We start from the raw sequence: 27,409 nt of genomic DNA on the forward strand, positions 1-27,409 counted from the left end.
ACTTTTGTGACTCAAGTGTCCACTGCCTTCCCAATGCTTACAAGTCATTACAAGGAATCTTTCTTCCAGAAACAAACATCTACAGAGCTAAATTGTGATAGAACAATTAATTACATTTTTGCAATAGCACAAGGCTGGTGCTAGAGACAAGCTGGGATGAGACAAAGGAAAACAAGAGAAAAGCAATGAGATCATCAGCTTGGGGTGATTGCTGATCAGCAGTCGCATTTTTGTTGTCATTCTGAGAGGAGAAGCAACAGAAATCCATTATTAGAAAGCAGGATTTGCAACATAACTCCCAAAGGTAATGAGAGTTAGTGGAGCCTGAGGGTTTTCTTTCATACTTAACATTTTTGTCACATGTCAAAGAATAGAATGTAGGAGTCACTAGCACAGAAAAATATTTTATTTTCAAAATCAAACAACATTATTTAAAAAGTAATCTTTTGTCTGTTAACACTGATCAAAGCTATTTACAATTAAAACATTTGACAAAAATATATTTTTAACTTAAAAAATATAAAAGAAACCATAAGGGATTAAGTCTGCAAGAATTAAATTCTAGTCCCAGATGATTTTGGAGAAATACAGCCACAGGTAAACACAGAGTCTGTGATACACTACAGTTTCCACAGTGAAGCATCCCTGTTATTCTGTAAAAATACTTATTGTAAATATGCAAAGTTCTAAAACATTAGAAGTCTAACAAGGATATGAAGAAGTAAGGTTCAGTAGATCTTACTGGGAAGCAAAAAGGAAGAGTTTCCTAGAATTCCAGTTCTTAGAAAGTAACTGAGGTTGGTTTGTACTTATCATTATGATGTCTGTAGTAAAAGCTTGACTCCTTACACTGCCCCCCTTGTTTCTCTATCAGGTCCAAACTCTGGCAGTATTATGAATTCTTTTTCACTAGGAATGGCTTAACAACAACCCTCCAAAAAAACACTGGGGACCACAAGTTAGAAGAGCTCAATGACTGCTGAGTCAGAATGACATTTAGCAATTAATACTGAAAATAGCTTGTCAAATTGTCTACAGGCTAGCAGTGACAAAATTCAGAGGCACTTTCTGTTTCCAGGAATCGTTCCAAGACGGATACAGCAGTAAAGCACTGTCATACATTTTAGAATGCCTGAACCATCACTTAACTTTGACAGCTGTAACTTCTAAAGACTCTTTAACCCAAGAGTAAATGGCAGCAGAAGATATTTGGGGAAAACACCTCACATATTTAACATTAGGACAGTGATTACCATTACATCTTTGGGTAGGCAGGATCCACTAATTAAATGTCATATTAGAACTGGTCCAGTGTGAATAGCAGGCTTGTTTCACTAATGTAAGTACTGCTTCAAACATTTCTATTTCCCAATCATTGACTTAAGGTGTTCAAGTTTATGCTCGTCAATGAAGTCTTCAACAATATGCAGAGCTCCCACTTTCACCAACAGGAGAAGAACTTCTTTTGTTTCATCACTATTTAAGAATAAAAAAAAAAAGGAAAAAAATTTATAGCAGCATTTTTATGTACCTGTCTTAAGTACCCTTTATGTTTTTTAACTTTAAAAAGACTCAGGTATCGGCCACTTGTCACCAGGTGACCTTGGCTACTCTGGTCACCAACAGTACCCAACATCTACCACCTCAAACTATCACATTAAATAAGAACTGCAGAAGCACTCCTTCACATCACAGTCCCCATCTTTTGGTTTATGTATGTATGTGACAAGAGCATCCTTGACAGTGCAAAATATGTACGGCTTAAGGAATTAAAAAGGTACTTAAAGTATTGGAGGAAGCCCTTGAATCCCAAGGAAAGCCTTATCTAATACCTGTGGTTATTCTTGTGCAGAGTACGGGCACACTGCAGCAAGTGCTGGCAGAAGTTCACTAATTCAGGGAGAGTTGATCCACTTCTAAGATCTTCGAACCATCTTTCTGGGAGGCAAGCAACCACCTGCTCAGACAAAAAAATATTTGGATAAAGTTTAAAAAGTATTTCAATATAATCAAGTCACTTCTGACAGGAACTTTCAGGCAGGTTCAGTTATTAGTGTGGTTTTTCTTTCAAACCAAGATTATCCCTCCAAGTAGTTATTCTCAACAATTTACAGACAGACCAGTATTTGCTCTAAAATGTTTTTAAGCACCAAGGTCATTAAAAAAAAATTAAAAATACATTTTAAATGTTGTTTAATTTTTTTTTATTTAAATATTCCATCTTCATGAAGAGTTTTGACCCATCTTCATGAAAAAAAAAAGCTTATAGCATACACCCTCTTCCAATGTACATGTTATATTTTACCTTTTTACACTTTTCTATATTATCTGGCCCTAGAGGCGTGTTTAGGATGTTCAGGAGAAGGTAACGATTCAGTAGCTTGCTCAATCCCAAATCACGGACCTTATCTTCTTGGACAATCCCATCCCAAAGAACAACATTGGAAAGCAGCTGTAGGAACAAAGAAACAAAGAATCTGTGTATCTGGGAGCTGTAAGTGTGCTAAAACACAGTGTTACAAGTTTCATGCAAGAGAAAGATAAAACAGTAATATTGTGTCCATTACCCCAGGATTCACTCTCCAAACCTACTGTGACTTAGCCACTAATAAACTGCATATCATAAATAACCTAATTAATTTTACATGTGCATATATATATATATATATACACACACACACACACACACACTCTAATACATGTATATATGACCTTCCCAAGGCTGGGAAGAGCATTTTACCCTTCTAATGGGTTAACAATTTGCTAAGTACAGAAGACAACTAAGTAAACTCAGAGAATCCAAGGCAAAACTGTAAAAAATTACTACATCTGCTCAGTCCCTCATAAAACGATAGGTTGGTGGCCACAATTCATGGCAGCACAAAGATTTTTATGCCAGTATTATTAGGCACTGAGGGTTTTTGTTGTTGCCCCTATCACTATAAATACTTAACAATTGTTGTCATTTTTGTCTGGTGTAAGGCTGTGTCTGTGAGGTAAAATACTTTGAGGGTAAGTTACTTGAAAATTAACCTGTTCTGAGCCAAGGAGGACAAGCAACATGAATAGCAGGCAAACTGGAATACCGTCTTGGATTTTAATGGGTTTTTATGCATCTAAATCTCATCTTTAGTAAGAAGCCTGCTCCCAGAGGAAACACATCTTAAGTAGAAACTGAATCACAGGTATTCAGGAATTCTCAACTCAGCACCCCAAAAGTAAAACTGTACTGATATTGCTTATATGAACAACACAGTGATTATATTCTACAATAATGGTTACCATAAATGACATCATTTCATAATGCAAACAGCCATTCCCTGTGATTGAGCTGGTCGTGTATTAGACCAATCATTTCTCCTCATTAGCAGGCCATGAAGGTCCTGTGCACCAAAGGGACAAACCAAACAGATTTCTTCTTTCCCTCCATGTCAGCCTCAAAATTCCTGGATGACAGGGTGACTACCCCATCCTTACCAGCCTAGAAGGTCCCAGGCAGCCAACCCAGGGGTGGTGACAACCCTGTCACAGAAGCAGAACAGCACACAGAGCACTGTCTAGAAAATCAAGCCATGACAAGTGCTAAGAGGACCTTGAACCAGAACTGTTGCTGTACAGAGACACCATGAGCAATCACAGTGGCCAGGGACAGCTCCACCATCCTCTGCTTCCTCCAAGGACTGAGTGACTCATAGTCCTTCATGTTTCTAGTCTAAAATCTGACTTATATTACTGATTATGCAAGCCAAATATTAAGATTTGATCCAATCTACAGAGAATTCATGTATTTAGGAGCCATAAATTAAGTTATGCTCTAAGTTTTGTGCAATGTTGTGCGGGCTTATGACTGAATGCCTCTAAGTCAGAATGGTGTCCCACAATGTTACTTATAAAATTATGCTACGCTGATTTGGATTATAACAATACTGTGCCATTCTGGTCATAAAACACTATGCTGATCCTAAAATTCTGTTCAAAATAATAAAGCTTTAATTGTATCTACAGCTTAGTGCCATCATCAGGATCTCCCAAAAGAACCTGTCTGTTCCCACAGTGTTGGGTGACAGTGACTAATATGATGTAAGGCCAACAGGCCTGGTGGACCCACTACATGGAAAAAACCAAAATGAACCAGCAGGAGCAGATGGTGAGATCAGTCTCTTACTAGAAGATGTACCAGTTGGCTAAACAGAAAATAAAGTGCTCATTTATAGTTCATTCTTAAACCATCACATTATAATTCATTCTTAAACCATTTTGCTCAGTGAAGGATGGGTTCTCTGTGCAGGTTGCACAAAATCGTTATCCATCCTAATAAAAATGTATTCATATCCCAGGAATCAGACTTGCTTGAAGAAATATTTCCTGACTGACTGAAAAAATTTTTTTGACACTAAAATTAATTTCAAAGAAAAAACAAAAAACAAAATAAAAAAACCTTCATTTTCTCTACCTTAACAGCTGACCAAAACCGTCTTTCTTGAAATTTAGAGCATGGTGACGACTTGTCTTCCACAGTGCTGGTCATGAGAAGAAGAAAAAAAAAAGTTAAAATAAGGATTATTTTTTTAGTTTAAAAGAAGATAAATAGGCAACTGATCTCTCAGATACTGATGAATGTTAATTCTGTAATTCTTTCGGCCACAACCAGAATAAAGGCCTAGGGAAATGGCTGTCAATTTGAACCCATTATAGTACAATTACTGTGAAATAATTTCCAATAAAATTACCAGCTGGTAACACCCATGTCTACATTTCTTGGACTCATATCAAAACAACAATGCTTAGAACCAAACATTTTCTACATCCCAGATTTAGCAAAGCTTCTCTCCTAGCTGTACCTTAACCCCACATGTCACAGACTCCTACTTATTCCCATCTTTGAAATACTGTCCAGTAATCACAGAATGGTTTGGGTAGGAAGGGACCTTAAAGACCATTTAGTTCCTGCACCAACCTACAAAAGGTTGCTTAGAGCCCCAACCAGCCTGGCCCTGAACACTTACAGTGACCACAATGAGCATCAACAACAAATCCCCTATTTTAGGAATGACAGGAGGAATCTGGGGACATATCTATGGGACATGGGGACATATCTATGGGACACCAGACCATCTAAACTAACACAAGACCCTCTGATGTAAGTCATTATGCTAAAACCAGGCTCTGGACCTCATATACTGAGCCGCTTTTGGTTACCAGTGCAAAAAAGCATTAAGTAAGTAGAGTTGCCCTTATTAGAAAGAGTTCATAAACAGGAATAAGGAATAAACAGGAACATGTTTGTTCCTTTTTCTGCTAATGGATGTCTATGATAAATTATCTACATCTGTGGGGGAGAAGGGTCGAGGAATTAAAAAAAATACAAGTTATGAAGAGTCACAGGGTCATCTTACCTTTTAGGATAAAGAGGAATAAAGACATCTTCCTCTACAGATTTCTTCATTCTTAGGACAACTGCGTTCATCAAATCCTATTAAAAAAGAATTATTAATATGTCCTCACAGGAAAGACTTCATATTCCATTTGTAACAATGGCAATGGTTATTTTGTTCATGTAGAAGTGTAATACATTAATTAGAGATATTATAGTTGCCACTCGTATATAATATATATGAGATCATGAATATATTAAAACAGTAGAAAAATCACTGTTGCAATTCTCTACAGAGTTAACCTAGAGGACTTTTTTTAAAATGAAGTTATTTTTTAAGTGAGGCATTTTATTGCACAAGGCAGCAGCAAAACTGTATAGATTAACAACAAAGTAAGCTATACACATAGGATCCCCATGAAAAGCTGTGAAATTCTACATTAAAAAATCACCATAGCTAGGATAGCATGTGTTTCTAGGTAACATGCTTTTAGGTGCCATGGATTGCCACCTAACTCTTTTTTAAGTCTATTTATTTAAAGTTCTGGTTTACTTTACTTTCTGTACAAACGGTATCTTGGCTAAGGTCAATTGTACCACTTGACTTCAAGTCATGGTTTCAAAACTGCAACCTTTGGAAGGCATAAACGTTTTCTTTAAAATATTTCTTTTCAGGGACCAAACAGCCATCTCATTTCACCAGTTTTATACTAAATGAACCTTCAAATTTACATCAGAACAAAACTCGAATCAGGCTGAAGAAGGGCTTGCTTGAGTGACTATGCGTATAAAAGTAATTATTAAAAGATTGCAATGATTACAAAGTAGTTTTTCTCCTCACTAACTAATTAACATTTGGGGATTTTTAAATTTTGAAATTCTAGGTCTACTTTACAAATAAAAGCTTAAATAATGAACCACTAGGGCATTACTAGCATTCAAAGCTCAAATTTGGAAAGATAAGTGAATGCAAATCTGAATTCTAACCATGGTTATTGTGGTGAAATAAGATTAGATCTACAAATAGATTCTGAATAGGTACAGGCAGAATTTTTCTAGTAACAGGAACTAATTAGTGCCTCAAGAGTGTCCCATCATCTTCAACAAGGAGAGGATCAGAGACCTGGAAGTCTAACTATTAAATCATCTTAATATAAAGTGACAAAACAAACAAGTAATCAGAACCAAACAGCTTCAGAAGAATGTTCTCGGTGCCCACAGGAGCACACACAAAAGCACACAATGGGCAAAGTTCCCTTTTCCCAGTACCACAGGAGCTTTTACCTCTCTCGCTTGACTAGACTCATTTTTGGAAAGGACTTTTTTTCCAAAGATGTTATTGCAAAGCTGCACAAGGTTCTTCGTCTGTGAAGTAGATAAAGGATCCCACACACTCTTCACAAATGCTGAAAAGAAAAAGGAATTTATTTCATTCACAATATACAAGTACTTATCCACCCTAGTTTAAAGACATTACAATGTAACAGAAGTAAACATATATAAAAAGCTCAGCCTCTCACAATAACCTTAAAGAGGATACTCTAGCCTTACTCTGAGGAACTGCATAATCACTACATCTTGGAGCACCATTATATAACTAACATTATTTGATAGCTACACTTTTATTGAAGGTTTGATTCCATAGCTGCAGCGAACATTTTCAACATAATCTTATTATACCTGTAATTTTGGGAAGAATAGTTTTTTCAATCACTTTAGGCAAAACTTCTTGATCATGATCATCATCCCTTTTTGACTCAGATACATTTTCTGCATCACTGAATTCTTCTATAGCTCTGAACCAGGGCATCTCTTCCAATTCTGTAAGATTCTGCTAAAAGATCACTCCTGTTAGTTATTCAGCTGGTCAGGATTAAGAGAAAAGCTCCATTCAATGATACCCAAGATTCCCACTTAATTTCAGATCCACTCTCAACACTGAATGGGTCAAAACAGCAAACCAGGAAAACTAGATTTAAATCTAGAATTAAAACAATTTAAAAGGGTAGGATTGTTGAAGTGTCTTCAAAGAATTCAGGAGAAGAATTCTTTTTACAGGGGATGTTGCAAAAGGAGCTAAAGGAAAGTGGAAAGTTTAGAAAACTCCAACCACATGCTTCAATTTTTGAGACAACACAGAAGCTTTGTATTAACTTCTAATGCACTGTGCTGTGTATAGAAAAAATAATTTTTTCATATTAATACATAAGACATACACACAATTTTTGAAAAAAAAGTCAGCTGATGCACCTACCTCAAGAGGATTCCAACTTATTAACTGAACTCTGATCAAAGGATTTAACAGCTTAGGCAGGCAGAAACTGATATAGGCATCACAGTAAGAGTCAGGAAACTTCTCTTTCCATTCCTGGAATTTCAACAGGATTTTTCTGATGTCACAAAAATCTGCATGTACATCTTCAAAGACTTTCCTACTATCCTCTAAAACGTTATCTATGGATAATATTCATTGGGAATAAAAAGAAACAATCACAGAACTTATTGAGGCATAAGCTGAAGAGTTTATGCATCTATAGGACATAATAAACATCTGTATGATAATTGTACTTGTTATTTATCTTTGACACACCTGACACTGAAATGGGTTTTAAAACTGGCTCCCTGGAAAACCCAGTCTTAGAAAACAAGTGTCAGAAGACCAAAGAAAGGCAAGTTTCTTCATTATCTATTTCACAGATTTATATGACAACTATGTTTCAAACTTCATTCCACAGTGATAAAATTTCAAACATGAAAACTCTTCTGCTGTTATGTGAACAAAAGGTATTACAGCTTTCCCTCCTCTTCTTCATCCTTTCATTCCAGATAACTAAAACATCAACCTTTAATTCACTCTCTACCTTTGGGAACAAATTGATCATACAAAACATGTTGCAGCACTGTATTGAGTACTGTCAGATCAGCACTGGCATCATCTCACAGAGCTTACTTCTAGTTCAAGAGCCATGTGCAGTGCTGCCACCACAAAACTCACACCAAAAGAAATCTACAACCATCCATCTACTCTTCCCAAGTCATTAGTCAGAACTGCCTGAAGGCATTTCTCTTCTACAGTATGTAACTAAGCACATGGAACTCAAATGAAGTATTTCTTCACCTTTACTTAAAAAAAGAAAAAATCATTAAAAAATATCAGAAAGGTATTTTGTTGTAGGACATCACATTAATACTGTCACCAACCTTTGCTCTTCTGGAACTCGCCCAGCTCTGTGGGAGTCAGCTCATCATCACTCGACATGCCCTCGTGGTGATCAGCTTCTCCTGATTGCTCTCTCGCCTGCCGTCTGCAAGTCCTGTATTTTGGAATGAACTCAGTGAGTTATCCTCTCCCATGCAGGCAGGAGGAAGCTGAATGAAAAATAATCCAACTTCAAAAGACGTACTTAGAGCAAGTTTTGAGAGCAAGCTACAGCCTAAGAAAACGCAATGAGAGAGCAACAGTAATTACGTAACCATAAGGACACAAACTGTGGAAGAAGGAGGGGGTTTGGGAACTGATATAGAAGAGGTTAGAGCAACACCTCAGACCTCCCCATGAGCCATGTAATAACCTTCATTTCACCTCCTTCCCACTGATGAGGCTAACAACTCATCCCACCTGGAACACTGAGCATCTGGCATGGAACTGGACACTGGTTGACAGTTTCAGTGTGTAGTCAACAACTGAGCTCTTAGACTTTGTCATCTCAGTTCTGGACCACTTGTCCAACAACCTACATAAAAACTCTGATAGCCATGTGCCAGTTGGGCTCAAAAGCTGTTGCAATGGCACCAAGAACAACAGGTTGCAAAATTAATAACTTGCATTCCTGCCACAGGAAAATTATATATGATAAGAAAGTGATATCACATAAATACTTTTAAACTGTTAATGCCAATTGATGTAAGCAAAAGTTAACTGCTTCAAGTCAAAGTTCTTATTATACCATTTTTCATCCATTAAAATTCCAAGTCACTTGCTGCTTCAAAGTATAGTTATGACTTGAGGCACCATTTCAACTGTAGAACTTTCAAAGCTCCCAATAATGTAAAAAAAAAATTGGCACCAAACTCTGAACACTATAATATACCAAATGTATTATCTGTCACCTACATTGATAGCAGAGCTGGGGCTAGATGTCAATTTGTTTCACTCACCACCACTTCCTCAACAGAAACAATTCTGCTCAATTTTCCAATTTATACATAACACAAAAATATATTTCTGCGTAAGTTCATAATATTATTAATTAAAACAGGAAAGAAAAAGCTCCCCTCATATAGTTTCACCTCACTTAAGACTTGTTAATCTAAAATATCCAGCTCTGTTAGCATTCAGATTCAAATCAACGTGAAAAGAATGACATTAACTGATAGATAGTTTCCAAGTACATCAAGTTTTGGAAAGTAAATACATATTTTTAGTGTTATCTCATTTAGTAATCCTACAGCTTTACATTCTCCATGACTGCAGGAATGATAGGAAGTTAATGCACAGCACATTTGTCAGTTAAGTGCACCTCTATGCAATAGCTACCTTCGATGCTCACACATTTCCAGAAGCTGTGTCTTCTCATCAACTTCCAATCTACCTTCTGCTGGTTTGTTATTCCCACCTACCAAAGACAGAAACAGCCAAAAATGAAGTGACAAGATTCCTTTTTTTTTCCCAAACAGGAAACAAATAATCTCCTTCTATTATTTTTTTATTTGGAAAATAGCCAATGAAAAAAATCAAACTTCCTAATCAAAACTCCAAAGTAACTCAGAGTTAATTCCTTTATAGCACTGTTAGCTGGCTGATATGTGTACAACATGTCAAAGAAAGTGTACTACTACTGAACTGTAAGAAAAAACACTTTCCACTATATTAAATACAACTAGGTACATAAAAAACAATTTTAAGTGCTGCTAAACATGCAAGCACAGCCTCACTTGTAATGAGCTGGAAGTAAAACCATTTTAATGGCAACTATTGTTATGGCATTACCCTTTTCTTCTTAACACCTGCTGTCAGTTTGCTGCACCATTTTACAAAATCATCCAGGCTGCTACTTTCTCTCATCAGCAGTTTATCCCATGAAGACTGAACCCATATGATTAGTAGTTACCAGGAACCAGTGCATCTGGCCTCCATCTGTTCCCAGCAGCTCCAACCATATTGCTCTCAGCTTTGCCTAAAGTTTTAAAGGGTTTGGGTTTGGAGGTCTGGTTTGTTTGGGTTTTTTAAATAGCAGCACCTAGAGATTCACACAGCATACAAACAGTACATTGGTGTGGAAGGAAAATATGAGATAAGAAAACTGTAGTAGCTTTTCCTACAGTGACTGCAACAGTTTTCTTTTAGATAAAACCCATACACGAAGTGCCTTCTTTCTTCATGTTCTGCCACGTGTCACCTCCTGGTTTAGAATCTCCGTTCTGAGCACACACACAGCCTTAAAGACTCTGGTAAAAGTGATGCTGACAATTAAACACCCTGCTTTTTCAGATATTCACAGAATTCCACAATAAGTAAGCTTTCTCCAACTTAACACCTACCGGAAAACTGACTCCCATTTTTTAAATACTAATGGGAAATTGCTGAGTCAAATAGCTAAAAATTGACAAGGTACCTGGTCATGTTATATTCAAAGCAATTAAACCAGAGAAAAACAGTATCTTGGGCATTACTGAGGTAAGAATTTTAAATGAGGTGTGGTATAACACACCTACTGACAATAGAACGGGGAAAGGAGGTCAAAGACAAAAATTAAAAACTTGACCCAAAAAGTAACTGTGTATTTCTGCTCAAATAGCAGATGTTTCAGTAAGAAAGTAACTTCTAACTTCATACTAACTTGTCACATGCTTAATATAAGCAGATTCATTTTTCAGTTCATCTTGCCTTCTCTTCGATACTGCCACGGCTTGTTGCTGAAGCAGCGCATGTACAGCCAATTCCAGTTCATTAATGTCCTTCAGCTGAAATACAGTAAACAGTAATCAGGTTTTCAATTGATTAAAATCCCACAAGAAAGAAAAAAAACAGTTTCCATGGGTTTTTAGTATAGCTGTGAAGTTAGAACTGAAGTATTATAGACTGGAAAGTAAGTTCCTGATCATTGGAGCTTTACAGGCTTTTTTATAAGGTTGAAAACACAAACTAAATGCCAGTTGCTCATCAGGGACTACCTAAGACTTCATACAAAAGGGTTCACCAATACACTATTGGTGCCCTCTGTTTGCTTTCAGTTTGCTTTTGAGCCACCAGCATTAAAGAAAACATATTCATTAACTAACATTTCTTCTCTTTCTAGTTACTTAAAGAAATTCACAATTGCAATGCAATTCAGAGATGTAAATTAGATTTGATATCATAATCTATAGAGGATAACAGCAGTTTACTTCCAGTGAGGCCAAACTTCAGGTCGCTCTTCCCCTTCTCCCAAACTTTATCCTTCTAAACACATGAAGTTTGCAGTTCAGGAAACATGTACAACTCTCACACAGCTCTGCTAACTCAATCCCAGCTTGAACCTAACACGAAATTCTTACTACCTCTGCTACGTAATCCTGAGTAAAGATGTTTTGAGATCCCAAAAATGAACTTGTGCATCACCTCTCATTTAACTTCAGTCCACTCTGCTTTCTAGAATGGCAGAAAACTCCCTCCAACAACATTTTGTTTTCATCCAACAGAATCTAAGTGAGACCACAGCTCAGGTCTGTATGTCTACATTAGCTGGATCATCACTTCAGGTGAGGATTGACTTGTTTTCTCTATATTTTGTATCTTTCTACATTGAAATTTCTAATACAACTGTGATTTTTAACTGGGTGGTGTTCCTCATCATTTCCAAACAAAAATCCTTCATCTTTCATTGATAGAATGCACTATTATCATCTTAAAAAAAAAAAAAGAGGAGAGAAAAATATACATACTTTTTCATTCAAACAGTTTATCAAGTTTTCTACGTATGTTTTCATGGCCCTGTAGAATTTGTAATTCAGAGCTGCATCTGAAGGCTTCTCTAACTCCTGGACAGTCATCTTTGAGCTCTCCATGTCCTCCATGTATTTTTCATACTCTCTCTGGTGGGCACGGTGCACATCCTGTAAGGATGTTATCCTAAAAGAGAAACCCAGACAACTAGGACTATTGCCAACTTAACAGCTGATGCATTCCAAAACAGATTTCCCATTATAATCACATACAAAATCTCTGCCTGTGCTAAAAATAGTACTTGCATTTGACCTAAGCAGCTTTGAAAGATCTACCCATGCCAACATTTGCAGAAGTATGGGGTATGGACAAGCATAATGCTTTGGAGACCCAAATGTCATTTATGTGTGGTGCTGGTTTTGAAAGAACCACTAACATTTTACCTAGATTCCTCAGTACACCACGCTTCCCAAAACCTAAAAAGGCAAATCACAGGATATCACATCATCAAATGGATTGTAACCAATGTAATCTGGGGAAAACTACAGCTCACATCAGCATGTCCATACCAGTGCAATGTAAGGTGCATGGACAGCAGTATCTATAAACACTCACAAACATCCTCACTACTAAATACAAACCAACTGACAACCCTTGATAGTATGTGATAAAACCCAAAATCTGATGTCTACATCTCTCACTATTAGATAGATAGCACATTTATATATATTAAAACTGCTTCCTCTCTTTTTTCCCCCTTCCCTTCTTACATATCCCAAGTGTTTGCTCAGCTTGAACAAGCTTGTAACAGAACCAAGAAACAGATCACAACTTATTTCACTTCTCTGAACTGAATACTTTTCAAAGAAAATAACTGAACTAAGCTATTTTTTATTACTGTGCTACAAGTTAAAAAAAAAAAAAAATCTATTTCAGCATTTATGATAAACACATCTATAAACTTGACATCAAACAGGTTCCCTCTCTCCTTCTTGCTGTTTTCCACACAGATTTCCTACTCTTCATAGCTGTCTTCTCATTTTCCTTATTTGATTTTGTACGTAAATTCCTACTTCAATTAACTCAATTCCTTTCAGGTGAATATGGCAAAGCAAGCATGCAATTCCACAAATATTTAGCCCAATTTAGTTACAATTCTTTAAACAAATGTGTCACTGATTGTCGGTACAAAGGCATACACAGAGAGAGATCAGTGCAAGTTCATAGCACATATTTACAATTCAGTTGTATAATGTTACTTGTCTAAACTTATCTGAGCAGCTGCTTCCCAGTGCTCTGAGGGATGACAGGGGATGGCTTACCTTAAGTTGCCTGACCCCAGCTGTCCTTCCCAGGACACTTCAGCTGCCCACAGAGCAGCTGAACTGCTGAATAAAAGTCACAGCCTGGCACACGAATAAAGAAAAAAATGCAGGCAGGTTCTAAACAGGCTGTAGAGAACTTACTGCTGCTTTAGGAAATATTCAGCTATTTTTGCAGCTAGTCTAAGAACAACCATAGGAGAGGTAGGAGTGCCAGCTCCACCTGCCCCAGATGAAGCTCTGCTTGCTGGGCAAACATAACATCAAACCAATGCTCCTGTAAAAAACTACCAGCAAGCACAAAAAGCTGCTGCCATTTAAATTGAAGTTACTCTCTTAAATGGAATCTACTCTCTGAAGTTCTAGTTGACAAAAACACTCTTGAATGCTCTCCTACAACAAAGAATTGCCAGGTAAAGTAAAAAATTTGCACTACTCCATTAGATATAATAAAAGGTGTATTACTCATGAAAACAACCCAAAAGTCCCCCAACACACTGGAAAAAATAAGACTTCAAAGCTGTTGTCTCATTCTGTGACAAAAACTCAGACAACTCATAAGCTAAGGAGTTACCTTTCAGTCAGTCGCTTCTTCACAATTTCCAAATTCACAGGTGGTAGAGAAACAGAGGTATCAAACTTGGGTTTAGCTGGTTGATATTTATGCACAGAAGCATCGTCATAAGTTTCCTACAAGAATTAAGTGTCAATTTTGAATACACCATTTATACTGTTTTTCCCTCTGCAGCTCTATAGATCAACAAAGACATATCATTTGGATACTAAACATATGATATAAAGATACATATTTCAATCAGCAAAAAATCTAGCCAAAACACGAGTTGAAGCATGAAGTCTATGACTAACAAGGTCTACTGCTAAAAATTGTTGCAGTTTCCTGAACAGCAGAGTTAAGTTTTCCAGAAACAAGTAGAGTATGAGGACCTAAGATCACCAATCATACTGGATTTGAACACCAGCTGCAGAAAGATGTAACTTTCTCCCAGTCCTCTACTCCCCCAAATTGGCAAATCGGAAAAAATTACTACAATTGTCAACTCTGACATAAAGAGCTGGCTATTCAGATATTCCTAGCCTCATCTAGAGTAGGTGATCCAAGCCAGAAACAAAACTTCCAACTCATTAGAATACAGTTCATTTCAGAATTCTGCTGAACTATGAAGAGAGCTCTCGGATTGCCACCCAACAGAAATTAAGCATAACAAAATAATAATTTTTGCTTTGCAGCTTTATAACACTTGTATTGTTTGTATACTCTTACTTTCAAGATCCTTTGCACGGCAGCAAAAAAGTCAAGAGTTCAAAATTTTGTTTTCTACTTCTCAGTATCTTGTCACACACGGGTATCTGCCTTTGGGGTTGACACCACCACCCTGCTTCTCAACAGCCAGACAGATATTCCTTATCATCTTCCCATATTTCTAACCATCCTCTCCCTGAAGAATCAGGGTATAACTTCCTAAAATCCTCTCTAATGAGAGGCAGGAAGGAGATAGGACAGTAATCCAAGACAAGTTCTCCTGTGCATGAGCAATAAAAGCAACTTCTAGTTGTTAGGAAAGCGTGTGTCACCTGAGAGAGTTTAACAGCTTTCTTTATTTGCTGTTCTTCCCACTTGGCTTCATCTTCACTTGATCCATCACCCACAGACACTGCAAGTTAAAACAATCATTATTAGATGTAATTGCATCCTTTATTTTTTTCCCCCTCTCATGGTCTCCTCCCTCTAAAGCAACAGTGGGTCTCCCAGCCACTACTAGGAAGTGGTACACATAAAAACCAGCAGATGAAAAATGTGCAGCCAGAGGACTTCCAAACCGAAAGGCAAGGAATACTTGGAAATGGCTACTGGGATTTGTAGAATTCATACTAATATTAATTTCCCCAACATACTGTTTCTCAGTCAGCTACTGCAGTAGGAGGAGCACAAACATCTTGGTTTTATGCCTCAAAGCAAAGCTGTGTATAACACATAAATAAGAGTATAAGTACAGCCTGTAACCCACTGAGTGACATTACACCCAACAAACCCTTAAGTGTTCCAAAACACTCTACTAAAGAAACAAAAATATCTCATTAGCATTAATTAGAATTGCAGAACTCGCTCGTAGCTATGCATTCCTTATAACCCTCACTCAAATAATAAAGTAAACCTGTGCTTCATAAACAACACTATTAAGCAGCTCCAAGAGGATAAAAGCAATGGAAAAGCCAGGTATGCTTTGTGTGCAATAGGTGTGTTCACTTCTGAAGGGCTGGAATGCTGGTTTGCTTTTTTTTTTTTCTTTTTTTCAATAGGAGTCATAATGTCAATGCACGGAGAGGACTTGGAAGACCAGATCAGAAGCAGGAGGTAGGATTTACAGTAACTTTATCCACATTAAGTGTACCTCCTACAAGGCAATTTTTTGCAGTCAACAAAGCTAAAAAAAATTTTTAAATGGTTCTCAAAGTATCCTGCACAACTACAAGCGAGACCTAAACAGTTTATGTCCCATATAACCCACAAGTACCAGCTGTACAGCCTTTTTCCAAGAGCCCTGAGGAGCAAAGCCCTGCACTGCACTCACTGCTTACTGGACAAGTCTCACATTCTTCCAGACAGTAAAACAAAGCCACTGGGAGAAACAACACAAACTCACCCATTTGTTCAGTCATCCTCTGCCTAAGAGTTTTCCTTTTAGGGGCAAAATCAATATTCTTTGTTTCAGACTCATCCTCACTCTCGAAATCACTGCTTCTTCTTCCCCGAGAGACGTGGCGACTGTTTGAAACATCCAATGGAAGATAATCAGCCTTGGTCCTGGCTAAGTGACGTTTCCTCCGAGCAGCCTCAACGTGAGCTGCACTGGGGATATCACCTGCACCAAGGAGAAAGAAAATCTAAGCAAAAGACTGAAAGCAACACTCTGTATCATTCCTAATGCCAATCATCACAATTGTTCAGCATCACTGTACAATTCTGGATAGAGGACACCAGATGTTTTTCTACTACACTTACCATGCTGAATATAAGAAAATGGAAAAGCATCCTTAAAAAGTGGTTCTCAGTCCAAAAACAAAGCTCAGACCTTTTTCTTTTAAATAAATCTCTGTTAGCCCATCCTGTTTTTCTGTCTGCCCAAAAGATCAGTGTCACTTAATTTAGTGAGCTTACAAAGGAACCCAAAGTTTAAAAATCAGTCCCAAAGTAAGGTTTGATTTTCATCTCATGAAGGGAATTGTGTATCGTTCAAGAGGAATTTTCTGCTGCCTTTCTTCTAAAGCCAATGGTCATAATTTCTGATCCACTCCCAAAATCAACAAAGAAATACAACAAATATTTGCAACTAAAAAAATGGGGAAACCATTGCTATTCTTCCAGAAGCACAAAGAGATGCCTCCATCTTACGTGATTTATGCTGCATGGGATCCATCTCACCTAACTTGTCATGTACTTCAAACAAGAACATTCTAAAATAACTTCCTTAAAAAAAAAATCCAGAAACTAACCTGGTGATAAATCCTTCCTTCTCTGTGGAGAGTTGGAATCATTTTCAGAGTCTGAGCTATTGTAGTCCTCATTCAGTGAAGAATAAGTTTCATCCTCCTTCTCCTCATCCTCCTCTTCACAAGTGCCTTTGGTGTTGTCAGCTCCAGGTTCCAACTGGCAGATCTCTGTATTAGGGGGAAAAAAGTAAGATTAATGATTTTAGTTTTACTGCTGGAATCTGATGTGCCATAGCTGGTTTCCAGGAATTATTTACAGCTTGCTGCAGCAAAGACTGGTCACTTGTCCATCCCCACCTGTTCTCATCAAAACATGTCAAATTGTGACATTCCAAGACAGTCATTTACAAGCCAGTTCTTGTTTCAAATCAAAGCATCTTTGATAGTCCTTCTGAGACACAGGGCGTATTTACATGCACAAAAGCAATGAGATCAGCTTCCAGATAACAATTGATTAATATTCTGATAGCTTACAGCGTATTTGGGTTCTTGACTTGAAAAATTGTATTTAGAAAGCACTTTTTTCAAAGCATTAACAATGAGGGAGCTCTTATTTAAACTATAAACATTTATGTGTATCTGTCTTGTCTACGGTTATTCTTTAAAAATATTGATTTCTTTTCATCTGCCACTACACCTTCAGTAAATCATCTAATTACTGAACAACAGAATGTGCCACCTTTTATCTTATATACTTTTATAAGAAGTTACTAAGAAAATTTACCATCTCATCTGAATCACAATCTCAAATGGAATTATTTCTCAATCTAATTTATTTTTACCTAACATTAGCAAATATAGTATATCTGTGAATTGACAGAGGTGTCAAAAGGGGAAGAGAACTTTTAGACACACTTGTTTGTAAAAAACACAAACTCGGAATTTCCCAGGAAACATATCATAGAATGGTTTGGGTTGGAAGGGACCTTAAAGATCATGTAGTTCCCAACCCCCTGCCATGGGCAGGGACACCTTCCACTAGACCAGGTTGCTTGGAGCCGCATCCAACCTGGCCTTGAACAACAGGGAGTCCACAACTTCTCTGGGCAGCTTACTATAGTTCAATGAAGCTAGGAATACAACCAGAATAACCAAGGCTACTGCATATTTAATTAACATATTCAAATACTGTAAGAGCACACAGTTTAATAACTAAAGTTTAAGGTTTACATTAAGTTTTATCAAACAAAATCTACTAAGCTCACATTTTCTCTCAATGCCAATACTCAGATCAAACTGCAATTTGACAGCAGTAAGCAATGAACCGGTGGCACATAGTCTGAAATATATGATCCTGAGGTAAAAATGTAGAAGAACTTTACTAACTGATGTACGATAGGGGTTCTGCATAATCAGGTCTTCTCATGAACAGCCTCCAAGTTCTGATACTCTTTTACCAAGGTCATATTGAAAATTTAAAATTAATGGCCAGTCTTCGCGAACAAAGATTTTGGGAAAGGTCTTTTACCTTTCAAGCCTGCGCAATGGATTTTTTAGGTGAGACACAGCCTGCGCTGAACTGAGCCCACCCTTTAATCCTAAGGTTCATCTGCCAGGGCCAAGCGAGCTTGGACAATGGCAGTGAGGTCCTCAGGACGTAGGTTTGTTTAGAGTGACCTTCTCACAGATGGATGGCCTCACAGGGCTGACAAGCTCCATCTGCCCGGGGGAGTATCCCTGACCGGGAATCGAACCCGGGTCACGGCGGTGAGAGCGCCGCATCCTAACCACTAGACCACCAGGGGTATCCATATTGAAAATAATTTCAACACAAATAGATTAAAATTATAAACCTGTAAAGTAACAACGAAAAAACCCTTAAAAGCAGTATTTGCGCATTACTCTCCACTAACTGATTTTGCCATACACTGACATATAAGTATTTTATAACATACTTAACTAAAAAAGTACTTACTTTTGCTTTCTTCTTCTCTCTGTGCAGGTAGTAGGCTTTCCTTCTTTTGAATTCTAAAGGTTACTTCATTGAAAGATGGCTTTTTAACTTTGAAAAACTCTTCACCTATCCAGATAAAACAAAATTACTCTGAATAACATTAACAAGAACAGTAACATCTGCACACACATATAAGTATCACATATAAAAGTGCGTGTACATCTCTATGTGCACATAGCATAAATTCTGAAGTTCTGGCTGGATTAAGTCTAATTCTTCCTGTGGCTTTATCACTCATGATCCACCACCTCTTAATTAAAAACTGTGCAGCTCAGCCTCCTCAACATATCAATGCTGCACTGCTAAAACACAGTATTTCTTTGCAGCTTGTGTTCATCAAAGTGGCCACATCTTGTCATCAGCCACAACAGCAACACCCTAAAAAAGTCGATTAAACATTTATGTTTCACTTATTTAAGCTTATTAACTAGTCACAGAATCACACACTACTTGTTCTCTCTGGTTTTCTCCAGCGGTAAGATTTCAAGTGTTTTCCAGACAAAAGTAGGGGGACATAAATAATCATCTGACCGCTTTTCACAGAACCACAGAACTGTTACGGTTGGAAGGGACCCCTGGAGATCATTCAAGGCAGGGTCACTTAAAATAGGTGACACAGGAACGCATCCAGGTGGGGTTTGAATGTCTCCAGAGAGGGAGACTCCACGACCTCCCCAGGCAGCCTGTTCCTCTGCCACCTCAGAGTAAAGAAGTTCCTCCTCATGTTGAGGTGGAACTTCTCGTGCTTTAGTTTATGGCCACTGCTCCTCGTCCTGCCACTGGGCACCACCGAAAAGAGTCTGGCACCATCCTCTTGGCACCTGCCTTTGAGATATTTGTATGGATTGATCAGATCCCGTCTCAGCCTTCTCTTCTCCAGACTAAACCGGCCCAGCTCACACTTTTGTATGGGTTTGTTCTGAAAAGCCTCAACAGCCCTACCCACGACCCGGCACCGCCGGGTTTGTTCACAAAGAGGAACAAGGCGACTGCGCCCTCAGCCCTCAGCTCGGTGAGGCAGCAGCCCCAGGTAGCCCTATCCCGGGGTCCGGGCCCTGCCCTCCAGGAACACACACACGATCCCTCACCTTCCCGTTCCTCCTCGCTGCCGAAGCTCAGCAGCTCCTTCCCTGCCCGGCCCGGCCCCGCCGCGGCCCCGGCTCGGCGCTGCCCCCGGCCCGCGACCGCCGCTCCGCTCCGCGCCGGCTCCTCCGAGGGCAGCGGCCCCTCCGCCCCGGCACTCCCGCGGGAGTCCCGCTCGCCCTCCTCGGGCTCCGCTTCCTGCTCCGAGGGCGAGCTGGCGCCTGAGTCCGGAGATGGGGCGGCGACCGGCCCCGGCTGTGGCTCCAGCTCACCCTCGCTGCTGCCGCTGGAGGCTGCGCGCCGCCGGCCGCGGAAGTTCCGCGGGGGACGGCGGAACATCGCTCCCAGGGATCGTTCCCGGTAACGGCTCTCGGATCCCGCCGCTGATTCCAGCGTGGGTCCCAGCACGCACGCGCTGCGACCCCAGCGCGCCGCGCCCGCCGGGAGTGGGCGGGAACAGGGAGGGGGCGGAGGGATGGGGGGAGGGAGTGCGGTGTCTCGCTGGGGGAAGGTAAAGGGTGTTTTGCTGGTAATTCGTTGGTCATTGGTGCGTGAAAACGTACTTTTTTTGACCAGCTGTGAGCCCGTCAGTGCAGGGGCTGCCGTGGTGGGTGCTTGGAGACATAGGGAACCCAGTCTTAGGCTCCGCCGGGGAGGTTCAGGTTGGACCTTAGGAAGAAATTCGTCACAGAAGGGGTGATAAGACATCGAAATGGGCTACCCAGGGAGGTGGTGGAGTCACCGTCCCTGGAGGTGTTTAAGGAAAGGCTGGACGTGGCCCTCAGCGCCATGGTCTGGTTGACAAGGTTGGACTCGATCTCGGAGGTTTTTCCAACCTAGTTGATTCTGTGGTTCTGTGCCTGCCCTGCTCCACAGCTTCCTGCTGGGCCATCAAAATCTTATCTGGTTCTGGTATTTTGAATATAATAATTTATAAATGACATCCATTAATGATAACTATAATTAATGACTACTCATAAGTATTTTTTTATATTTCTTATACATTATGTAAATTAATAGTAAATTGATATATAGTTGCTAATGCCTAACTACACAAAATAGCTATTTTAGAATTAACAACAACATAAATTAGTAACAAATAAATATGCCTTGTAAGGCCAGGTTGGATGGAACCCTGATCAGTCTGGTCTAGTAGAAGGTGTCCCTGCCCGTGGTAGTGAGGTTGGAACTGGATAGTCTTTAAGGTCCCTTCCAACTCAAACCATTCTGTGATTTTGTGATTATTATAAATTTAAAACTGATTCTGTAGCTCATTGTCAACAACTAATCACACATTTTTCTCCCTTTCCTCAGGCTGAGCTCACTGGAGGAGTCAGGCAGGTGCCAGAGCTGGTGCGAGGGGAGGGGAACATATGGCTGGGAACAGAAGGAAGGTGGGATTGTGACAAGTGATGACAAATTGGTTTGCCTGGGGAGGAGTTGCGCTGTAGCTTCTACCAGCCTTTGATTTCTGCCGTGACTTGAGCTGTGTGTGATTTGCTGTGTGGAAAGAAAGCACATCCCACTCCAAATGAAACCAGGCAGAGCAAGTCCTTCAAGTAAGCTTTTGTGTCCCAAGAGAAGTACCCAAAAATAGCGAATGTTTGAAATGTTCTTGCTTAAATTGCTCCACCTTTCTGTCCTTCATCTGTAAGATGAAGATACTAATATTAACTTGCCTCAGGAATCTTGTGAAGATAAAGCTGCATTTGTGAAGCACCAGTTACAGGAAGAACAACATAAAAACCCAAGAGAAAATCAACCGAAGTATACTTCTACTCAGCACTGCTTCGGAATAGTTATTAAATAAACCCCAAGGCTTCTCGATGAATAATGAGGTTTATAGAAACTTTTAAAAAACAATTCAGGAAGCACAATTCACCTTGCAAGCATTATTCATTTTTCTACACTGAAAAAGGCTGGGGTCTGTTGGGAAAATAAAGTAGTTTTGCAAGTGCTGAAATTAAACCTTTCTATGGATTTGTGCCTTAAAGTGCCTTATTGCAAGCTCCAATTCAAAGCTGTCTTATTGCTATGGAATTGAGATGTGCTTTCCCTGTATAGTTCCTCTGACTGACAGGTAAAGTCAAGGATAATCTAGGGATGCACAGATATATTGAGCTGCTCCATTGTGACTGGGCAAAGCAGAGTTTGCTGTCATAGATTGTCCTGGAATAATGCCCATGAAGTTGCCTGTTTCTCCTTTACCACTCCAGGACTGATGAACACTTCATGATGCTAAACAAGGATCTTGTGGGATTTACCAGGAACCTTTAACATCCTTGTAACACTGACAGAGCTCCTTTCCCTGGCTGTGAGTCTGTATTAAAATGTTTCTTCTCTTTCATCTGATTTTAAGTCCTCTCAATCTAGCGAGTGCTACTCAGGCAGGACTGAGCTGGCTCCTTGTAAGAGAAAATGGTTCAGGAGTTCGGCATGGCAGAAATATGGGACACAACTATTGTGCACTTGGTATTTCCAGCAGGCTAAAACTACCATGCTTGCAGTTGTCACTCCAGTTAATATGATTGCTAAGTGCCAAGATATTAATCTAGGCAGTGGCATCCAATCTAGATGATCCCAGTTCAGAAGAGGAAAAGCAAATTGAGCTGCAGCAATGCAGCATAGTATTTCTTGGAAGGACTGCCAGTGCCAAGTGCCAATGGATTTATCTTGTTAGGCAGTAAAAGGCTTTTTCCTGACACTGCTGACACAGGGCAAAAAGATAATTTTGCCTTAAACTATTTAGAGCTGAAGGTTAAAGGTAACAGATAGATAGGTGAGTATTATAGGTCAGAAATATTAGAGCTGTTTGTTCTTGAACAACTGTTTTAGTCATTCTGCAGTCTAACCAGTCCTCAGGCAGATGGATTTTCAGAAAGGCTGAGTAGATCAGTGAAGTAGATCAGCAAATTGTTATAGATTTCCCTTTCCAAAGCAAGAAGCAGCATGAAAGCAAGATAAACTTGGCATGAAGATTCAAGCAAAGCATTAATGGCTGATAGTATGGTCTCCTTTCACACTCCATTGATTTCAGCTCTGGCTTGAACTCTGTTAAACTTTAATGTAAATTTAAGTTACAAAATTACTTGCCCTGAAAGACCACTCATCAAAAACAACTTTCAACTGCAGAAAACCCCTAAATCTAAAAGGTCAATTCAGTTTTGGGGAAAGACTGCAAAACTAGACCCAACCTCCTAAATGCAACAACTTTAAGTCACTGATTGGAGGTACAGCACAACGTTGTTACTTGCAGCAGCTGGGAGAAGAATTTGTCTTTGCTTCTGATTGCCATGGAAAAGTCCAGCAGGATGTCAGGCAGAGGGGGGCAGCAGCACCTTAAATTGTCAGTGTTACACCGGGCAAGCAAGAGCCACAGTCAGGGGAAACTTATGTGTTTCATTGACACAGAGCTTTTTTGTAGACTTCCATAAGCTGGTTTAAAACCACAGTGGTCTGTTTGCCCTTTCAGTGAATCCCTGGTTTTGTTAATTATGTTATTAATCATAGTTTATTGACTTACCCTGTTTTGCCTATCTTTATCATAGTACTTACTTGCTCTGTAGCATGCCTTTCCAGAAATCTGTGAATCTGGAAAAATTTCCTTTTCACAGCAACTCAAAAACATTCTGACACATCTCAGAAGATTTATTTCAAAGTTGATATTTATATCATTCAACCCCTAAAAGCAACGTGTAATTCCAGGGAACCTCACAAAATTCAGGTAAGAGGTAAACCAAGAGGTACACTGTTCAAAAGTAGAACTGGTCCCTGGATTCCAGTCTCCCCAGTTGCTGCATCCTGAACATATGACTCACCAAGACCCCTCTATTTCCCACACTTGTTCCTCTCCAAATCATCTAAGTCCCTCCCTCTTCCCACCTTTGGTTCCTCCCCTAAACATTCCTCACTAAGTCCCATACAATCTTAAAATGCTCTTCCCCTGCATCCCATAATGTGCAGCACACCTCCAAGGCAGTAACCCTCTGGAGCAGTCCTGGAGAGCTGCTCCCAAGACTCACCTTGGTGAGTTTCACACCAGGACACGGGTGATGGGTCTGCTGGGACAGCCCTGGGAAAGGTCCAGGCAAGGGAGTCTGTGACTTGGGTTGTCACCTGCCACTGTGCCTCTGTGCTCCTCTGGGCTTGTGGAGATGGATCCCTGACGGGCTGATGGCCCTGGGTATGATTTGCTCTTCCCCACCATTGTCTCTCTGTGGGCATGCACATGAGCTTTTACCCCATAACTGAACACTATGTACCCAATGTCAGCTTTTTAGCACCTAAAATGGAAAGATTTGTAGGGGAAAAAAATCATTGGTAGCAAATGCAGTAGGGATCTTACTGGGATCAGACTGTCTTCTTGGCTTGCATTAAAACATGAGTGTGGGGAAAGAAATGCATCTGAAATGAACTTGCAACTCTGGCTTACCAAGGTATTATTTACTAATTGTGGCATAAGGATTGCAAATTGCAACAAATAACCTTGCTTAACCCCACTTCTCTGTTATTGTCAGCACTTGGCACTTGTGAAATTCCTGTGTGCCTGAACATTTCTGCCTGACTGTGCTGCAGTTAAGGTTTGCAACTAAAACCCTTGTGTCTGCTCAGCAGTTGGCAAAATTTTATTTGCCATAATTCAGTCTGCATGAGTCAGCGCTGCCTCCCTTCACAACAGTCTGGCCTGTCTGGAAAGCTGCTTTCTCTATGGTTACATAGATGTTCTATAAATCTCAAAATAATTTCAGTGCGGTGGGCAGAGAAGCCTTTGCCACTCTGAACAAATACAGTCCAGCTCCCTATCCACTACTAAACAATATCAGTGCTTGGCAGGGAACAGAGTTGGGACATGAATATTTTATTTTATACAGCTATGAAGTAACAGAAAATCCTACAAATGAATACAGTAGCCATTTGTCATTTTAAAACCTGTGTGGGCTTCTGGTTCAGAAACCAAACCAGCAACTCTACAAATACTGCTTTTGATGCAGCATGTGCTTTGTGCCTTCTATACCTTTTTGATAAATTGCTACTCAGAATCAATATCAGAAATGAGCCACTCCTGTTCTGTTAGGTGTGGAAAGTAAATACTAACTAGTCCTTTTGTTTATCTCATTGTGTTTTATGCCTCCATTTTTAAATAAAGATGTGGGCTAAAAGACAGCTTTTAGCATTTACTCAAAAGGAAGAAAGCGGTTGAATACTGATGTAAAAATGAAACCTGGCAGCAGCATTGAGGGCTCATTGCTTCTGTGTTAGCTGAAGGGAAAAAAGAGGAGGCGCAAAAGAAAATTTAGCATAAGAGAGTTGAATCTAATAAAGGGGTTAGAGCTGCCACTCATCAGGTGGGTGTGGCTGTTTCTAAGTACTTCTTTATAGTTGGGACAGCAAGCTGGACTCTCCAGATGAGGAAATGCCACTCATTAGCAAGAAAAACACTACAGGAGGAACCTGTGCAGATAACTATTGTGCAGTTACTGCTTTTTGACCACTCAGAAATAGTTGTCACTTTACATTCCTTATTTCTTGACCAGTAACTGTACACAAAGTGTGGCTTATTCTTGCAGTAACTGATTTCTGGTGTTCATTTGTGTTCTGGCTTAACTTTATATGTTTTAAACGTATGTTTGCAGAAACATGTCTATCAACAAGCTTAGACACTGCCTAGTCAGAGGGCTTGGACAGGAAGAATAAAGCATTCAATTCTGGTGTGTTTTCCTGCAGCACAGCGGAGAAAATAAGCAATATTATGGAATAAACTACGTACAAGGAAGAAGTCATATTACCTACTCCCACTCAGTTCAGGCTAAGCAACTCTATTCATGATCTCTTTTCCTGTCAGTGCAGATCTTCCCTTATTACTCTAAAGGTAGCAAAATTGCCTGTAACAGGAAATTGAGGACAAAGTACTGACAATTATTAAAAAGTAAAGCCTTAATGTGAAAATTGTGTCTTTTAATAGTTGTAGTTTATTCATCTTCATTATATCTTGTTAGCTTTTGCTGTTCTATGTTGGTTTTGGCTCAGATATGACAAGGAGGTTATAGAATCATGGAATTACAGAATGGTTTGTGTTGGAAGGGACCTTAAAGATCATCTAGTTCCAACCTCCCTGCCGTGGGCAGGGACACCTTCCACTAGAAGTGCAGGATAATAAATGATAACAGAGTAACACTAGAGGTTGAAACATTGCTTATAGTAAATCCTACTTCTTTTCTGCTCCTCCCACACTTTTCATCTTAATTGGCCTCCTCTGGGTAGCTGCTGTGCTGCAACCCTGCCCCTATGTCTGGAACAAGTCTCTATGCTATCATACCATTGGTTTCTTCTTCTTTCAGCTGCCTTTTCTATTACTCATCAGTTATTATTAAGCAACTTTTCTTACCTTAATGGCTTTTTGAAACAAACAAATTCATTTCTGCAATTTTAAGTTGCTTTACCACTGTCTACTCTTTGCTAGAAGGGGTACCATCTGTCACCAGAAGGGACTTTTATTTCACCTGGTATTTGACATCAGTCCCCAAAACCACATGTTGAAGCTTGCAAAAAGCTCTCCTTCCAAACCCTGAGATACCCAAAGGCAGTATCTGCAACAGTGCCTTTAGAAACTCCACCTTCATAAAAGTAGTGTTTTTCTTTTGAACCTAATTCAAGCAGCATTTATATCATTCAAGCAATGATATAAATGATATATAAGTGACATAATGATATAAATATCAAACTTTCCATTTGAATGGAAACAAATTTCATTTTCCGTTTTAAAGAAATGGCAATGCTGTTACTAATTAAAACAAATAAGACAAAGTAGATGTAATACTAGTTTGTGCCTCGTACATTGCTAATAAAACATCTTGTAAGACTCTTAGGTTGGGTAAGAGTTAGTTCAGCTTCACTTTAGGGATGCATTTTTTTATAATTCACACTAAACTTTGGATGTCTACATACACCACTTCCATGGAAGAGTGACCTGAGGGGCTGCTGGATTCAGATCTGTCTTCACAACAGTCTGTGAGTCCTGCTCCTCTTCCTGATAATTAATAAATCTTACAAATATTTATTGTTCTAGTTCCTCGGATGAGCTCCAGTTGGTTGTGGTAATGCAAATGAAACAGTATGCAATTTGTCCAGCATCAGAATACATGAAGCTTTGGTGTGCTAATTTTTTATACCAGGTTATCTCTCTAGGGAGCCAGCTGAATTTTTAATTCCCTCAAACTTCTCCCTTCCCAGGCAACAAGTCA

General features: G+C 39.4%; 1 protein-coding gene and 1 long non-coding RNA gene across 4 annotated transcripts; one reads left to right on the forward strand and one right to left on the reverse strand.

Annotated features, from left to right (window-relative positions):
• Positions 1 to 70: 70 nt before the first annotated feature.
• Positions 71 to 20,521, reverse strand: GCFC2 (GC-rich sequence DNA-binding factor 2). Of its 2 annotated transcripts, none has more exons than XM_027690075.1 (18): positions 20,174 to 20,521; positions 19,047 to 19,151; positions 17,135 to 17,299; positions 16,285 to 16,503; positions 15,215 to 15,294; positions 14,196 to 14,311; positions 12,299 to 12,485; positions 11,215 to 11,338; positions 9,912 to 9,990; positions 8,576 to 8,688; positions 7,629 to 7,828; positions 7,055 to 7,205; positions 6,659 to 6,780; positions 5,397 to 5,473; positions 4,454 to 4,520; positions 2,306 to 2,452; positions 1,833 to 1,957; positions 71 to 1,476 (listed from the first exon to the last, which is right to left on the reverse strand). In XM_027690075.1, the coding sequence occupies exons 1-18, from the start codon at positions 20,505 to 20,507 to the stop codon at positions 1,362 to 1,364; spliced, it is 2,526 nt and encodes an 841-aa protein (XP_027545876.1). In that variant the 5' UTR covers positions 20,508 to 20,521; the 3' UTR covers positions 71 to 1,361. The 2 variants fall into 2 exon arrangements, with proteins under 2 accessions (XP_027545876.1, XP_027545875.1); XM_027690074.1 differs by having other exon boundaries at positions 7,055 to 7,208.
• On the forward strand, positions 20,018 to 27,409 carry LOC113970790. Of its 2 annotated transcripts, XR_003535334.1 has the most exons (3): positions 20,018 to 20,097; positions 21,483 to 22,482; positions 27,399 to 27,409. It is a non-coding gene; the product is annotated as an uncharacterized LOC113970790 (long non-coding RNA). The 2 variants fall into 2 exon arrangements; XR_003535335.1 differs by lacking the exon at positions 27,399 to 27,409 and having other exon boundaries at positions 21,483 to 22,515.

This window comes from Neopelma chrysocephalum, unplaced genomic scaffold (assembly GCF_003984885.1).
Source record: "Neopelma chrysocephalum unplaced genomic scaffold, ASM398488v2 Primary Assembly neopelma1_80, whole genome shotgun sequence".
In the NCBI taxonomy this organism is placed as follows: Eukaryota; Metazoa; Chordata; class Aves; order Passeriformes; family Pipridae; genus Neopelma; species Neopelma chrysocephalum.

What these genes read in the sequence shown, in the direction of transcription:
- GCFC2 (XM_027690074.1), bottom strand. Translation starts at nt 20,507, where the DNA reads ATGTTCCGCCGTCCCCCGCGGAACTTCCGCGGCCGGCGGCGCGCAGCC. An exon ending in GGTTTTGGTCAGCTGTTAAG is followed by an intron (nt 2,453 to 4,453) that starts GTAGAGAAAATG and finishes TTGTTCCTACAG; the next exon opens with CTGCTTTCCAATGTTGTTCT. An exon ending in ATATAGAAAAGTGTAAAAAG is followed by an intron (nt 1,958 to 2,305) that starts GTAAAATATAAC and finishes TTGTCTGAGCAG; the next exon opens with GTGGTTGCTTGCCTCCCAGA.